The sequence below is a fragment of the Colossoma macropomum genome, unplaced genomic scaffold (genome assembly GCF_904425465.1).
Source record: "Colossoma macropomum unplaced genomic scaffold, Colossoma_macropomum, whole genome shotgun sequence".
NCBI classification, from domain to species: Eukaryota; Metazoa; Chordata; class Actinopteri; order Characiformes; family Serrasalmidae; genus Colossoma; species Colossoma macropomum.
The window spans coordinates 26,398,843-26,416,701 of NW_023494799.1; the positions used below are offsets into that span (position 1 = coordinate 26,398,843).

General features: G+C 38.2%; 2 protein-coding genes across 3 annotated transcripts in view; one reads left to right on the top strand and one right to left on the bottom strand.

The window, feature by feature from the left end:
* Positions 1–10,530, top strand: part of mctp2b (multiple C2 domains, transmembrane 2b) — a 57,278-nt gene extending 46,748 nt beyond the window's left edge. For both annotated transcript variants that reach the window (XM_036586288.1, XM_036586290.1), the window contains exons 18-23: positions 4,822–4,935; positions 7,150–7,191; positions 7,270–7,379; positions 7,540–7,649; positions 7,930–8,027; positions 9,036–10,530. In XM_036586288.1, coding sequence (XP_036442181.1) covers positions 4,822–4,935; positions 7,150–7,191; positions 7,270–7,379; positions 7,540–7,649; positions 7,930–8,027; positions 9,036–9,101 — 540 coding nt within the window. In that variant the 3' untranslated portion in view covers positions 9,102–10,530. The remainder of the gene's footprint in view (positions 1–4,821; positions 4,936–7,149; positions 7,192–7,269; positions 7,380–7,539; positions 7,650–7,929; positions 8,028–9,035) is intronic.
* Positions 10,531–14,459: 3,929 nt separating this feature from the next.
* Positions 14,460–17,595, bottom strand: LOC118818650 (GTPase IMAP family member 8-like). The gene is made up of 6 exons (XM_036585939.1): positions 17,482–17,595; positions 16,345–17,034; positions 15,421–16,212; positions 15,248–15,333; positions 14,768–14,867; positions 14,460–14,679 (listed from the first exon to the last, which is right to left on the bottom strand). Exons 1-6 carry the CDS (start codon positions 17,510–17,512, stop codon positions 14,582–14,584), a joined length of 1,797 nt encoding a protein of 598 aa, XP_036441832.1. The 5' UTR covers positions 17,513–17,595; the 3' UTR covers positions 14,460–14,581.
* Between the last annotated feature and the right edge of the window lie 264 nt (positions 17,596–17,859).

Genomic DNA, 17,859 nt, shown 5'->3' on the forward strand with positions numbered 1-17,859 from the left:
TGGAAATGGTATAGAAGCTATGCGATAGCCTGTAGGTTATATTAGCAGTTTGTGTTCGTCATCTTGTGGGCATTATGCGTGATTTGCAAATTTCCTAACATGATGCTTGTCCTTATTTTGGCTTATTTTGTGTCTAATATGGAGAGCAAGCTAGGTTAAAATAGGTATAGAACAGGTGTGAATGGCTTTAAAGCTGTGTATATCCATACCACCACAAATTCTCCTAGCCAGACTGTGGAGAATTAGCACTGAGGCTGCCTCTCATCTGGTTCTTATTTCTGGATTCAGATTAGATTAAGGACTCTCAGGTGCTGTACATTTCAAAAGCTGACACTACAGATCACAAGGATTGAAACAAATAAAGAAGCCAGTGAAAGAATAAACATGCTATGGGCACTTAATATAAATATATTTAATATGAGTGATATCAATATAGATCTCACTTACTAATTATTCACAGGAATTATAAAGCAGCAATGAATGAATTTACATGTTCACATGACACAGGAAACCGGGAGGTTTCGTTGTTTGTTCCTCAAGTGCTGCTGTTCTGTATTTAAGTTTTATGGCCAATACTGATTTTAAGGGGCTGAAAGCTCAGATAACCAGTAATATCTGGCTATATAATTGTATATTTCTCTTTCATATTTTAGATTATACTCCAGTAGTTTCAGCTAAACAGTGCTTTGCTGACAAATATGACTTGCAGCTCTCAGTTGTCACATTTCTAAGGCACGTTTTACACATACTAGCCCTGCATGACACGAATGATGCGTCAGCGTGATCTGCTCCAGCTTGCAAGGTGTTGGCCATTCATACGTAAAGCGTTTGTACTGCATAGCTGTCAGAGTGGTGCAAGTAGTGACAGCTTAACACTGAATACACTGTCCTAAATGTATTTATAAATGTATTCCATTACAGTACAAACAAACAGTAACATATTCAGAATACATTTAGAATACAGTGGTGATGATAGGAACCAGATGTCTGAAGATGTCTAAAAGCTCTCTCACAGAAAATATTTACACCAAATAACCTCACAGTAATGATGATAAAGTAGCTGCCTGATGCCCGAGACATAGTTTTAAGATAGTGTTAAGAAGGTTTTGGTCTAAAATGTATTTTTAAAATATATTCATGGTGGAGTACATGCAGGGTGTTGTAGGGCAAAGCAGTCCCTAAAGAAAACTTATTTTCTCAGATTCACCACTACTTTACAAAGCAGTTTACACCAGTATTTTACACTATTTTTATTTTTACATTAAAAAAGACATGTAGGTTCACTGGTGATTTTAGAAATTAAGTGAAATAGACATCTCCACTACTGTAAAACAAAAAAATGTGAGTAAGTTTTTACACCACTGAATTATGCGGATATTTTGAAAATTTGGTGCAGTTAGTCTTTGTGTCCCAGTCAGCGGTGAGACTTTCAAAAAAACAATAAACTACATTAAAAAAAAAAGTGTTTCAGAGAGGCTTACACATACACACACACACACACACACACACACACACACACACACACACACACACACACTGAACAAACAATCTACCACATCTGCTGCCCCAGACAGAATTCACAAACAACAAAATCTGGACAACAGCTTCCAGGGCCCCTACATACATACATAGATGCATACATTCATACATACGACCAAACATATTCAAGCTTAATTTATAGCTTATAGCTTTAACACTTCATCTGACACAGGGGAGCAGCGAGCGCAACAGCAGCCAGCTGAGGAAGAGCTACGAGCTACTGCTGACCATTTGTGGTTGTTAACCACTGTATCTATTTGTTGCAGCAAGTTTGCTCTGACAAAATTTATTCTAACATCTTTTATAGCTGCTCTCGACTTTGGTGGATTCAACTAATAGTCATTCTTCATCTATGAAAATCTGACTGTTGCTATGGAGGAGGTAACGACAGTTTCTGCCACTTTACATCTTTGTGGACCATTTGGATTCAACTGGTAGTCCTTCATTTACAGAAAAAACACATTCATGAAATCCCGACTGTTGCTTCGGAGGAAGAAATGACACTTTACTGTCACTTCACATCTTTGTGGATGATTAACTCTTCTTGCATATCTTCATATTTTAATAAATGTCTTGATGTGTCATTCAGGTATGTCAGGTTTGAATAGCTTGCAGCCACTGTAAAATTTAATATGACAGAAAAAATGATGGCAGGCAGCGCACCTCGCTTTCCCTATCTTTTGCCCTCCAGCCAAAAGAAATTTCATTCTGTGAATGGTTCAAAAGGAATTACAAAACTCATGACTCATGTCTCACTCTGTACCCTCAGAGGTAAACACTCTGCCTTGGGGTGTTATCATTAAATATACCTCCTTGTTTCTACGCTCATTGTCCCTTTTATCAGCTCCACTTACCATATAGGAGCGCTTTGTACTTTACAGACTGTAGTCCGTCTGTTTCTCTATGCTCTGTTAGCCCCCCTTTCACCCTGTTTATGTGGTCCAGCGGTTGTTTTGGAACACCTCAATGTCACTGCTGGACTGAGAATAGTCCACCAACCAAAAATATCCAACCAACAGCGTCCTGTGGTCAGCGTCCTGTGACCACTGATGAAGGACTAGAGGGTGATCAACACAAACTGTGCAGCAACAGATGAGCTCTCTGACGTTACATCTACAAGGTGGACCAACAGAGTATGAGTGTCTAATAGAGACAGTGAGTGGACGTAGTGTTTACAAACTCCTGTGTCTGATCCACTTACACCAGCACAACACACGAACGCATCACCACCACATCAGTGTTACTGCAGTGCTGAGAATGATCCACCACCCAAATAGTACCTGGTCCTGTAGGGGTCCTGACCAGGGTAAAAGAGGCCTAACAAAGAAAAACAGATGGACTACAGTCTGTACCTACAAAGTGCTCCTATATGGTGAGCGGAGCTGATAAAAGGGACAGTGAGTGTAGAAACAAGGAGGTATATTTAATGATTCACCTACACAATGCAAATATTCTGCCCCCTCCTCTAAATGAATCACACAAGAATGGTTCAAGTTGCTCCACCACGGCCCAAGAAATTCACATGTTTATTCCTACTGAGGTCATGATAAGCTTTATTTTTGAGAACAGCCACTTCCACGATGTAGCCTGTTGCTCCCAGGTAGCCCCCTAGAGTGGCCTGTTACCTCTGAGTGTGCAGAGTAAGACACAGGGACTGAAAAAGAAAAGTTTGTATTGCAGTTCTTTTTGAACTCTTCACATAAACAGTGCTGTGTTACAAAAGTAACGAGAAGGCGAAAGTGAGGAGCGCTGCCTGCCATCATTTTTTATCCATCTCAGCATCAAACCATATGGTGGCTGCAAGCTATTCAATCCTGAAATACCTGAATACATACTTTGAAACACCGAGACATGTATTTAAATATGAAGATATGCAGTCACAAACAGGAACTGCAGGAAGAGTGAACAGTCCACAAAGATGTAAAGTGGCAGAAACTGTCGTTTCCTCCTCCATAGCAACAGTCAGATTTTCATAGATGAAGAATGACTATTAGTTGAATCCACCAAAGTCGAGAGCAGCTATAAAAGATGTTAGAATAAATTTTGTCAGAGTAAACTTGCTGCAACAAATAGATACAGTGGTTAACAACCACAAATGGTCAGCAGTAGCTCGTAGCTCTTCCTCAGCTGGCTGCTGTTGCTCTCGCTGCTCCCCTGTTTCAGATGAAGTTTTGTGGCTGTATATTAAGCTTGAATATGTTTGGTTGTATATATATGTATGTATGTATTTCGGTATGGGCCCTGAAGCTGTCTTTGTCCAGATTTTGTTGTTTGTGAATTCTGGGGCGGAAGATATGGTAGTTCGCTGTGTGTGTCTGTAGGCCTCCATGAAACACCTTTTGGATTTAAGTTACCGTTTTTTTTTTTATCTCACCACTGGGTGGGACACAGCCCTGCGATGGACTGGCGACCCGTCCAGGGTGTATCCTGCCTTCTGCCCAATGACAGCTGGGATAGGCTCCAGCACCCCACCGCGACCCAGAAGGATAAGCGGTTTAGATGATGGATGGATGGATGGGTGGGACACAGCAACACTTACTGCTCCGCCTGTTGTTGTTTAAAGCTGTGGTACATTTCCAGGGAGCCTAAATATTCATCCCTTTATCTAGTATTTCGTTTGATAATGGTTGTAGAATTTGCCATTTTTAAACATTTTATTCAACTTTTTTTTTTTCACTGGTGTTTTAGTGTATTTTGGTGCGTGGCATTCAGTACTTTTCCCTAAATGCACTGCCGCTTCTAGGGCGCATCTCCAAAGCTCTGCCACATTGCTCACACTGTCTGTGTAACTCTCTGATCTGTTGACCTGCCAGCGAATATGAAAAGCAAGAGGTTCCACACTGCCACACAGAAGTAGCATGTAGTAATGAAAAGCTCAGTGACTTTAAACATGGCACCGTCCTAAGATGCCATGATTTGTACTGTACTGCTAGATCTGCCCCAGTCAACTGTAAGTAAGTTCTGAAACAGATACTTATAAAACCGCTGGTTGGCTAGTATTATCAGACAACTGGTATGTTGGTCAGGCCCTGGTAGAGGCAGTAGGGAAAATGTGAATGCATCACTGTGTTTGCTTTGTAGTGCTTTGCAGAGGCTAATCCTGCTCTAGCTTTGTGTTTTCCTCGGTTAGGTTATCTTTACCAAGACCAGCTTAAACAGGAAGAAATGCTAATTATTCCTGAGATTAGTCAAAACAGGAAAAGACCCTCATTATGCTAAAACAAAAACAAAAAGCCAATCGCAGGCCTGTACTTTATGACTGCCCTTATCCTTTTCCTGCAGATCTTCGTGCTGACAGTGTGGTACTGGGAATTCTACATGTTGCCTTTGTTCCTGATCATCATGCTCGTGTGGAACTATCTACAGATCGCCTTCGAGAGGGTCAGCCAAGATCAGGTTAGTGCTAGAGAAACACCTTACCACAGTTTAGCCCCATAGCCATCAGATGTTTTATAAGAAAATGTAACACTGACCACTCTTGACTGTTCTGTCAAGAACCAAGTGGCCTGTCACTACTTGAAAATGTAAACATGAAATGTCACGTTCCTGATAGCTTCTGAAGGGTTATCAAATGTTTATACAGTGAATTGTACTGCAGTAATTATAGATAATGCCAGCTACCATCACCAGCAGTATTCTGTAATGACTAATGCACATCATGTGTTCATCATATTCAGTCAGAAAAGTGCAAAACTCTAGCCACCCGTGGCCGAGAGTCCAAGAAAGCACAGTTGGCCTCACTCTGTGGGTGGGTAGGATGGAGGAAGCCTGTGCTAACCTTCACCCTCCTAGCGCTGGTGGTATCATGTGACCGGGGGAGTCCAAACTAGTGGGAGGAATTAGATATGACTAAATTGGGGAGAAAATTGGGGGGATAATTAAAAAAAACCTGAATTAATGTATCCATTTCCTTTAGAACCTAGATTTTACTTTTATTTTTTGAAAATAATAGTTGCTGGCATGTCGAAACATCATTTGTTCCATTTTTTTTCTATATGTTTTTGGCATTGCAGTTGTCCTTTACACACATTCCATAATGAAAGGGCCAACTAAAAAAGTCCAAAAGTACTTAATACTAATAAATAAAGTCTCATTACGTTAACTCATGTTAGGGATGTTTCTGCCTTCTCCTGCAAAGTTACCATTTTGGAGATTTACTGGAGAAAGTAGGGCAAGGCAAGTTTATTTATATAGCACATTTCATACACAAAGGCAATTTAATAAGTTTTGCATAAGTAAGAGCAAAAGGAACATCTGAAGGAAAAATAAAGTGAAAAACAAAAGATAAATATGTTAAAAAGAAAACAGAAAAAAGAAATTACAAAGTACATAAAGCAGAATAAAAACGTAAAAAGGAATTAAAACAGGACATAAGTGTTATGCAAATGAGCGTATTAAAAGTTAAGTGGAGGAAGAATGGAGTGCAAGCTATAAAGCTCAATCATGAAAAGAGAAATATTTTTAATCTGGATTTAAAAATCACCACATTTGGGGCTCATCTGAAATCTTCTGGCAGTTTGTTGCAGCTGTTTGCAGCTTAACAGCTAAAACAGCTGCTTCACTATGTTTAGTTTGTACTGGCTGTCCTGAGTCCATGGATCTGAGAGAGCTGCTCACTTTATATTCTTCAAACATATCAGAGATGCATTCTGGGCCGAAAACACTGAGTGATTGACTGACTGAGTAGTAACATCACTTAAAATCTATTCTGTAACTAACTGGAAGCCATTGTAAAGATTTTAGAACTAGAGTAATGCGCTCTGTTAGTCTCTGTTAGTTAAAACTGGTGAAAAGTTTAGCAGCTGTGTTCTGAATGAGCTGCAGCTGCTTATTGGTCTTTTTGTGAAGTCCAGTTACAGTAGTCCACTCTACTGGAGATTAAAGCATGGATGAGCTTCCCTAGATCTTTTTCAGACACCGAACCCTTGACTGCACCTATATTTATGAGACAGAAGGCTGTTTTGGTGATTGTGAATTGAACATATTGGAGGGAAAAAACATAAATGATGGCCTAAAAATTACATTTTATGTTTTATTTATTTATTTTTCCCCCAAATCAACAGGAATTGTGCACTAAAATTTGCAGAAAATTGCCTTATTTTAGTGTGTTCTCTGTGGAGGATGTGTTCACTTATTTTCACTTGGTAAATCAACAAAACATCATTTGACAAGGGGTGTTCAAACTTGGGCTGTATAATTTGACTGAAAAGTCAGACCGCCCTCTAGTGGACATTCTTGAATGCTTTTGTGGATATGGAAGTCTAGTCTTGGACTATTGCAGTGTTAATGATGTTTCACGATTAAGAATCCAATTTATCTTAGGCTTAATCTGGATCTGGGAAAACAGCCCAAAACATTTTCAGCATGTTTACAGGTGTCATATTTGTAGTCATATTTGTAGATTTGTAGAGGTAATGCATGGTTAACTGTGAGCTCAGTTGTCTCACCTTTGATGTTAAGACACTTCAGTCTAGCTGCAGCTAGTTTTGATAGTTTTTAGAGCTTAAAGGTGAAGAAGGATTTAACCAAGTTGACTATGTTTTATTAGGTTTTTTTGAGACTGACAAAAGATTTTAGTAGATGTTCACTTGTTTTACTCTTTCTTCTCAGGACAGTATGGATCTTGGGGATGAGGAAGATGAAGAAGATAAGGTAGGCTATTTTGCCTCTCACATTTAGTTTGGATTTAACACAGTTTTACAAAAACAAGTGCTTCTTTTTTGGGGATAGGAATCTGAGAGAAAAGGCTTGATAGAGAAAATCCACATGGTCCAGGATATTGTCATCACTGTCCAGAACCTACTGGAGGGAATAGCCTGCTTTGCTGAAAGAATAAAAAAGTAAGTGCTATTGTATATAACAATGATTACAAGAATGATTTTTCAAAATTATTATACTTTCTTTTGATGTCATGTTGTTTTTAAACAAGTGTACTGCAGTGTAGTGTTTGCACTTTGGCGTTAAAGCTGAAATTCTTTCACTCTTTTATATGTTTTACAGCACATTTAACTGGTCAGTGCCATTTTTATCAAACCTGGCCTTTCTGGTTCTCATCATCATCACAGTGATCACATACTTCATCCCACTGCGCTATGTTATCTTGATATGGGGTAAGATACACAGAAGCAGGAGTTTCTCAGATGATTCTGACAGTTTTAGTGTATCACAAGTAAAACATCAGAAATAAAGGAGTGTTTGCTCATTTCAGTGTTCAGTCACTTATTTTTAATTTGTGCTTTTTATTCCATGCACTATTTATATTATTTACATTGTTCTAATTTGAAATGTGGTTACGAAAAAGTACTAATGGTTGTAACTTACAGCTGCTCACTGTCTCCACCTGCTGGACAATTGTTGCAATGATCATGAGTTTGTGTGCATTTCTTTTAGGTATAAATAAATTCACAAAGAAACTCCGGAATCCATACGCCATTGACAACAACGAAGTAATGGACTTCCTCTCCAGAGTGCCTTCAGATGTCCAAAAGGTAAAGCCTTCAGAATTTTGGCAGTTATTTGGCAGCTTTTAGTTCCTGAAACAATGTAGCAAATGACAGTAGCTCAAAGCTGTGTAGCGTCAGAAAGCCCTGTAAAGTCATTGAGGATCAGAAATCATAGCGCGTTGTCTGTGAAATGCAGTATGATGGAGGGTCTCTGGGCTAGCAGAGTGTTTTCTATTAATGATAGGTAGGGGGGTGGGAGAAGGAAGTAAAACATGATTTTATTAGTTAATATTTTCCTCGCGTGCTGGTACACATCAACATAATCAAAAATCAGAAAACCTTATGGGGGGGTGTCATTGCATTTTGATGACACATTATAAGAAACAATAATTATATCTTTTAATTTATATATGATACGATGACATGAACAAGGTTTTGACTGCAGGTTGACAAAGTAGGAATTTTATATAGACATTCATTGTTTAGTAAATATGCAAATAAATGACAATCATTTTCCTAATAACTCAGACCTGCAATGTAGATATTAGATACACTATATGGCCAAAGGTATGTGAACACTTGACCATCTTACATTCATGAGCTTGTTGGACATCTCATTTCCACTCTTCTGGAATGGCTTTCCACAAGATTTTGGAGTGTGTTTGTGGGTATTTGTTCCCATTCTGTCAAAAGACTATTTGTGAGGTCAGACACTGATGTTGGACAAGACGTCCTGGCTTGCAGTCAGTGTTCCAGTTCAAACCCTGAAAAACAGCCCCAGCCCATTATCCCTCCTCTACTAAACTTTACTGTTGGCACTTTGCCGTAGATGGTGTTCTCCTGGCATCCACCAGAAGATTCATCTGTCAGACTGTGAGATACTGAAGGAGGGGTGTCCACATACTTTTGGCCATCTAGTGTACATTGCAGTTTTGTGTTGTTTAACAATGTAGTTAATTATTTCCTTCTATTTGTTCATAGTGAGTGTTCATTCTGTGATTTTTAGCTTATTTTTAAGCTTTTTTCTTTTTGTCTTTTCAACTCCTGCTGTAGGTGCAGTACTATGAGATGAAGCACAGCCACATGCACAACCCAGTGAGGAGAAAGAGAACAGCCTAGTAGATCCAGAGTCACATCTCACCAGCTGAGACCTTTCTAACACTGACACTAAGCATCTCCTTGATGTTCACTGCTGATTTCTTTTTTTTTTTTAAAAACTTGAAACTTGAATTCCAGAAGCGTTTAATTAATGGTTTCACTGATTTAAAATCATTTCTCAACATTACAAGTCATTTTAAATGACTTCAATTCAGTCAAACTGATCTCCACTGTGGTTTGTGTATATTGCCATTGTTACTGATGAGTTAAAACCAAAGAAACTACTGCTAGCTTACCAAGAAGGAGAGATGAGGTTATAACACTCTGGGCAGATCTAGCTTCTAATCTGTTCTGACTTCAGTGAACTGTTGGCAGGTAAAAGCTTCTTAAATGTAGGCGATAATATTTCTCATTATAAGATTGAGACGTTTGAGAATATTATAGGATTATTCAACCTATTTGAAGACATTTTTACTTATTTTAAGTAATTATACAGTAACTGTAGATAAGTAAAATAATCTGCCAGTGCAATATAAACTCGTTAACATCGTATTTGTATGTGAAAATGTCCAGAAAAAGGTTAAGTAGCCTTATAATATTCCCACACAGTTATAATGAGACATATAAGATATAAGGTTAATATGCTTCCACTTACAATGATAACATTTAGTGTATACAGTCAGTTGCCCATACAGGCTTTCAGTTGTGTTCAGTAGGTAAATATTCAAACTGCAGCCCAGGATTTATATTAAAGCGAAGCCACCTCTGAACTGCTGATTGCTGTGTGTTATAGAGAGTGCAATAATGTTATAACTGATGTCTTCTAATGGAACAGTGTAATGCATCTGCTTGTCAGACTGCATGCATATAAAGACTGTGGGTTTAAGGTGAGCCTTAGTGGTGGTGTGTATAAAAGATAAAGTAAATTAAGAACTTTTAGCTTCAGAATATTTATGTGTATATATGTTTTTATACTTTTAAACCTTTTAATGATCAGGTGTCAATACGATTATAAAGATTTTCCACCCTGCCACCCCCGAACCACACAGCACATACCCAGTTGTGTATGTAGAAACATACGTGCCTTCTGTTTATGCTGTGTTATTGTACATAAAACTAAATTCAAACTGCACTTTCCTTACTGAATGCTTCTGCTTGTGCTATAATAGTGTTGTATGTGAGATGGAGTACAGTGACGATTACATTCCTCGTTTACCATTTACTTTATTTTATTTTTCAAATTTAAATCAGCTCCGTTTATGAATGTACAACAAATATGTAGCCAAATGAAATCCAGTTTTACCGAGACGTGTGTTAAGGCACAGCAGTCTTGTGTTGATCTTTTGCACAAAGAAATTACTGCAGTAATGCAGTTCACTAAATGGACCAGATACTGTACAGCAGAAAATGTTATGCACAGCAAACTCAATAAACAAGACAGATTGACAAACTTTCAATGATGTTTTTATTTACAGTTTTCTGACTGAAACTTGCTGACTTTTTGCAGAAATGTACACAATAATGTACTAAATAGCTCACACCTCAAACTCTGACAGTACACACAAAATACTCAGGATCCTCACAACTGTTTTATTAGCTTAATAAATTAGCAGGTCATATGAAGTTTATAATGGAGTTATCTGTGATAAAAAAAAATACATTATCCATTTTCTGCCCCCTCTTTTTATTCAGCGCTTACAGTTTATCTTGATTTCATCCTCTTAAATATCTGCTCTGCTAATTACTCTGTATTATCTGATATCAATAAGCAGCTTTCATGACTTGCGTTACTATCTTGTTGTAGCTGAAATTAAATAAATCTGCAGGCTTGTGCTGTTGGGCTATTGAAAAATCTAGAATTGTATTTGTAAAACCTTACAACATATAACAAAACTGTTAATATTGTTGACACATTGGTCTGCATTAGTTTGACCAAAATATGACTTTTCTGGATTGTACACCTACAGAAACACTAATGTGGGACTGTGATTGGTCAGGATGCTGACAGCACACAGTTTAAAAACATTATGATTGGTTAATGAGCTCCTTACGCTTTCTGCAAAATCAGTATTGCAATTAATATTGTGATTAATATGGTAATTAGCATCATAGGGCACCTCCCAACCTCGCCAGAGATGTGGAAAGAATTCAACTCTTAGAGAGATACAACAGAGAATGAGAGACCTTGTAATGTTCCCAGCTCAATCTAATATGGCTCTTCTAATTGCAGAAGCGTTTGAGCCAAGGCGCTGATAGATTGCTGCTCTTTATGCTGAGCTGATGATTCATATCATTCAGGGGCTTTAGGGTCCTGTTTAGAATATATGTCCAGTTACACTGGGGTCACTGATGCTGTGGATATGAAGATGATTTTCATGAGGTAAGATTTAGATAAGTAGCAATATTTGTATTACATACTCACTACTCTCACTACTACTAGCCTTTCAAATTTCACACATTACAAAAACTTAAGGCTGCAAACTCATTTAAACCCATTGATTGTGTAGATTATATGAAAAGTTTTGTTCCTATATATATATATATATATATATATATATATATATATATATATATATATATATATATATATATATATATATATATATATATATATTGCCTGAGAGCCCTGATATTTCTTGTATGTGTAAAGTCCACTCCCAATATTTTTGGAACAAACCATGATGTACAGTTGGCCACTGTATGCTGTGCAACATTCATTCATTCATTCATTTATTCATTCAGCCTTTATTTAATGAGGTAAATGAGGTAAAGGCCTCATTTACAATATAGCCTAGTAAGAAACTTAGCACAAATAAGAAATGGTAATGATTAAGTGGAATAATAAAACAACCACATTAGTAAAATAATAAAACCCTAAAAAGAAATACAATAATTACAATCTAAAACAAATGCATCAAATAAAACATGAATGAAAAGATGTGATATAAGATGAAATTAAACATTTAAAGTGCCCTAAGGATAAAAACCAGGTAAGCTTTAGATTGTTTTGCATGCTATTCCAGGTGCACAGTAAGCAAAAACATGTACAGGTTAACTGTTGTGCTACAGTGATGACATTAAAAACTCACGCATTAGAAGTTCCTGCAGTAAGGGTTGGTATAGTATGGTATAGGTCAGGGTTGCTCAATCCTGGATCTACCACCCTGGAGAGTTCAGATCCAACATCTCTGGCTCTAATGTACATATGTTCCTGAAGGCCTTCACTACCTGGATCAGGTGTGTTAGGTTAGAGTTGGAGCTAAACTCTGCATGGTGCTAATGTCCAGGAACAGGACTGAGCACCGCTGGTCCAGGTGGAGCATTATGAATAATCTCTATTAGACAGAACATTAAGTAACATTTTGTTGAAGTATTACTGTTAAATGACAATAAAAGAAGGGAGATTTAAGTTATTAAGTCAACTAACAACATGAATAGTGAATACTGAATAGTACTAACATGGTATGTGTGTATACAATATATGTGGAATATACTAGAAGTTCCAAAATACCGCTGTCAGAACAAAACTTTATCATATTTTTTTGTTTTTCATTAGTTCACATAACATGAAAAGACCAGCCAGACTTCACACTGTGTGAATGATGGATGGATCAATAGAAATAGTACAAAAGTAAAAACAATTTTTATATTTACTTCCATTGAAAGTTTAGAATGTTTTTTCCTTCTCCTGAAAAGTTACCATTTTGGAGATACAGCAACGATATGTATATATACACCAACTGGACACTTCATTAAAACCACCTCTTTGTTTCTACACTCTTTGTCCATTTTAACAGCTCCATTGACCATGTAGAAGCACTTTGTAGTTCTACAAGTACAGACTGTGGTCCATCTGTTTCTCTGCATACTTTGTTAGCCCCCTTTCACCCTGTTCTTCAATGGTCAGAACCACCTCAGAGCAGGCATTATTTGGGTAGCGGGTCATTCTCAGCACTGCAGTGACACTGAGCTGGTGGCGGTGTGTTAGAGTGTGTTGCACTGGTACGAGTGGATCAGACACAGCGGTGCTTCTGGAGTTTATATAATATCATATAATAATATGATTATTGTTTTTAAAGTACAGTTTGACAAGTGGAAAGTTCATGGAACTAATCTTCCCCAGACAGGTGCGCCATGCAGGATTTCACAACATGCACTCAGACTAATGATAATGATAGATTAATGTAAAAAAGAACCTAGCAGTCACTCGAAAAGACAACAGTTACCTCACCCAAACCTCCTCTGCTATAAAGAAGCACAGAGATACTCATCTAAAATTTGAACACAAGCATTTAGGCCAGGGGTCATCAGCATGCGGCTCTTTTACTGCCCTGTTGCTCCCCCACCACAGAATTACATTTTTAGGTAACAGTAAAATAATCCTCCTTTGCAGGAAAATAAAGCTCTGCTGATCATTCTAATAGTTTTAACAATAAATGGTCTTAAACGCTGGAGTTAATGTAGCCTATAACTGCTCATTCACCCTTTAACCCTGAGGGTTGGCGCACAGACTGCTGGTCTCTATAGCAATGCAGACAACAATCTTGCCTAGCTAGTAGTTAACAAAAAGGCAGAGAGAAAGATTTAAGACGTACATCAATAATTTAGAGACTATTTGCGTTTATAAGCACTCAGCTGGTTTCCTGATACATTCACAGAGAAACTCTCAAACACTAAAACGTCATGAATCTGAAGTCAGATTCTCGTTCGCCAGCTTCTTGTTCGAATTTTCCCATTCCATCTTAAATAGTGCAGGAGTTATATTCTGGTGCCATTTAAGGTGGAACAGGAAAATTCGAAAAAGTAGCTGGTGAATGAAAAGCTGGCCTCATAAAAAATTGACAGTTGAGAGACATTTTATAAGAAACTATTCTGCTTTTTCGGGGAAGTTTCCTGCCAGAGATGCGAGAAAAGTGGCTATAGTTGAGCTAAAGCTTAAAGCAGAGCAAAGTAAGTCAGGCGTTTTCATTTATATTTTATTTTTAGAACAGATTTAAGGAAAAACTTAGGAAGATATTGGAGAATGAGGCCCAATGTGCTCTGGCCAGATAAAAAAATTGAAGTCTTTGGCAATAATTCTGCTATTCCTGTTTGGAGAAAGAAGGCTGTTGTGTATAATCCAAAGAACACGCACAGTGAAGTGCAATGGTGGAAGCATGCAATGGATGTGTATTCAATGACACAAAAGTGTCTGAATACTTGATTTCCCTCAATGTATGATGTTCAGATGTCCACATACTTTAGGCAATGTAGTGTAAACATATATATTAGACACCTTAAGAGCTGTCAGAGGACAACTACTGAGTAATGCAAGAGACTAGAGATTATCTAGAGCAGGAAACTAGACAGAAGCAGTTGCAAAGTTGCCTTTTATATTTCAGTTGTATTTTTTACTGTCCTCCTTCTTGTCATATTGGCAGCATTGACTGCCAGAGACAGTTTTATAGCATGTGCTGGTTTGCCATTTAGGAGAGAGCTTTGTTTCCTCCAGGTCCTCATCATCACTGCATGTGTTTCTCATGTTCACAGCCTGAAAGCCACCGTTCCACTTTGGCCACCGACGCACTGATCTCTTTTTCTCCCATCTCAGAAAACCCGTCTGTAGAAATGGCAGATTCACTTGCACCTGTATCTGCTTATAGCATTCTTTGAAATGTATTTATTACATGCATTCAAACATAACTTACCGTCAGCTAGGTTGGCATGGAGAAGAGTTGTACACACTTTTTCCATCACGATTGCCTCTTGTCTGCTCCACTCTCTCTCCACAAGTGATAGAAGATGCTGCTGTGTTTGGGCAGGAATGAGGAGAGGGGTAGACATTACATGAGTGAAATGATCTCCAATACCCAGTTCATGAACAAAGATCACATTGTTCATAAAGATCTGGTCACAAGGTATCCTGTAAAAAATGTTGAAGATCAGATATGCTAAGAAGAATTTTTTTTAGCTACCTCAGGAGCGCTAAGAATTTGGCTTGGATTTTTGTAGGTGTAATCTGATTGTTGCTTGATGCCCACACCCTCTTCTGTCATTAAAGGATTAAGATTATATATATATATAATATGCTTTTTATATATTATATATTTTTATATATATTATATATTATATGCTATATATATATGCTTCAGCCCCCCAAATGGCTAGAGCTGGCCCTGAAACCACACCTTAGTGTTGAACACCTGTGCGCTGTCCGTCTTACATTCAGGCCCAAATGTTTCAGGGGTGTCAGTGGACTCATCCTCTCCATGAACTGCAAATCAAACACATTCCATTTCAGCACTTAACTGAAATAGACAAAAACCCAAAACTGAAAACTATGTTAACAGTCCTAACTTACACTTAGGAGGGGGTGTTTTGCTTCGGTAGCTTTTCATGGTTGAATCTCTTGATTCCGCCCACAACTGTTCTAGATTTTCTCTAAACTCCTTAGTTCTTCTGTTCCATTCCTCCTTAAACAAGTTCAAGAAATCCTCAATCCAAACTTCCTCAGAAGTATCAAGCAGTAGCTCAGCCTTCATTTCACTTAACTCTGTAACATCAGGACGGAACAAACAGTTTCCAGCCACCATTTCTTCAATCTTCTCCAACAGCTCAGTGACCTGAGCATCATCACCCCTTTTTGTATTGTCAAAGACATGATATCTGTTTCCACATTTGTCTATCAGCCACTGCAGGGCCTCGCCTTCACTCTCAATGTGCTGCTCGATCAGTGCGTCACCAAGAAAATCACCCCACGTGAAAAGCACAATGGTGTGTCTCCATATTTGTTCACCAAAGATGGCCATGTTTTCTTCAATGATCTTCTTCTGTTCCTCCTTAAAGGATGTGTCTGCAGGAAGCACCAGGAGCACGCCATGGGGGAATTTCTTACACTTTAACACATCTTTAAGGACTGCAGCTTGGACCCACTCTGGGTTGAACTTGGATGAAAAAAACTTCCAATAGCCAGGCGTGTCCAATACAGCCATCTTTCTTCCAGCCACATCTCCAAACCTTCTTATACACTTTGTTGTTCGCTCCCCTGTCATAAATCCTTCCTGCTTCAGTATGGTGTTTCCTGCTGAGCTCTTCCCAGACATCACCCAACCCAAGAGGACCATTCTTAGCTCTTCAAGATGACGTAAATAAGCTTAGATTCAAATGGATTCATATAGGGGGAAAAGGAAAACTTAATTTAGTGCATGACATGATGACAAAATTTGAAATCAAACAGCTTTTCAGAGAAATGTTGACGGTTCATCTGGATGGTAAATAAACCTACCTTTATCTTTAATCAAGGACCTTTCTTCCTGTACCTTTGATTGCCTAGCAGCTGCTCTTCTCTGAACTTCTTCCCACCTTCTCTCAAGTCCTTGTAGCACTTCCAGATCAATCTCAAAACTTCTGCCACAATTTTGACTGACAACATTATCTATTTTCTCAAATAGTGTTGAGACTTGAGTTCTGTTGCTTGTGTTGAAATTATCAAAAACATGATATCTGTTTCCACATTTCTCCAAAAGCTTCTGGAGGGGTTCCCCTCCTGTTTGTATGCGCTGCTCAATGCTCATGTTTGTCAGTGAATCGCCCCCTGTGAAGAGCACTATGGTATGCGCCCAGACTCTCTCACTCAAAAGCTCCATGTGCTGCACTAGTGGTTCCATGAACTTTTCCTTGAATAACAAATCTGCCTGTATGACCAGGAGAAAGGCGTGAGGCCCTGGAGGGCACAGAGATACACTACGCATTACTGCTTGTTTGCAAAGCTCTGGTGAATCTCTTATACTGCAGTCTTTCCACCAGCCAGGCGTGTCAACCAGCGTGATTTTCCTTCCATTAACATATCCCTCTTTCTTCAGACATTGACCACTAACTGACACAGCCACACCTGGTCCTAATATGGTGTTGATCACCGAAGTCTTTCCAGCTTTGTGCCATCCCAGAATTACTGCCCTCAGCTCTGTACCTGTGACTGCAAGAGATAAGAAATGAGACGCCATTATGGGTGAAAATATTTTTGGTTGTGTACAGTTTTATGTGGTGAAACCAGATATTATTTGTGAAACTGAAAGCAGTGTTGTTAAACCGTCCAGCAAAAGGTAATAAATATATCACTCTAAAAAGTGCACCTTAATGTAGGTGTTTCTGAAAAAATGTCTAAATAAGTTTACATACAAAGTAGGTGGACCTAATAAACTGACAACTACTGTTCATTTTTCAAAGGACAGTAATGCCTCTGAAGAACATAATTTAAACAAACTAAAACAGAATAAATGACAGACAAATGTTGACAAATGTACATTTAAAAATGTGCAGAGTCCGAATAATTTGTCTGACCGTGACTATGTATGCAGAGTACAGCAAATGGCTATTTTCAATTAGATATCTGATATTAAATTAAAAAATAATCAAAACTCACCATTACTGCTAGCTTCTTGTACTTGTGACATTTTCCCTGTTGTATTCTTGAAGAATATCTTCTAGGATAAGACACTTCTGAAGGGTGTGCGAGTGGTGCTGTGGTGACTGTTTCTGTTGGACTATTCACAAGTGATATCAGATGATCTAAAAATGCAGTGTCCTGACGCAACTGGACAAACAAGATTTTCCAGACTTGAAATGCAAAGTATCAGTCAAAACGCTGGGTACAGTTTCTTGGACCTTGTTAACTGCATTGCTTATGTTCATAAGGCAAAGGGTGACTATTTAGAGGAAAGATTTGCAGGCTATTTTAGATTTTCTTCAACAAAATATTTTCATTTTTTTCTGTTACTATGGTTTTTATAGAAAGAGTGTA

Bases quoted from the DNA above. Each gene is read 5' to 3' on its own strand.
- LOC118818650 (XM_036585939.1), bottom strand. From the start codon at position 17,512: ATGTCACAAGTACAAGAAGCTAGCAGTAATG. The intron at 16,213-16,344 runs GTAGGTTTATTT...TTTGAATCTAAG, and splicing joins GTCCTTGATTAAAGATAAAG to CTTATTTACGTCATCTTGAA. The intron at 14,868-15,247 runs GTGTGGTTTCAG...GCCCAAACACAG, and splicing joins CACAGGTGTTCAACACTAAG to CAGCATCTTCTATCACTTGT.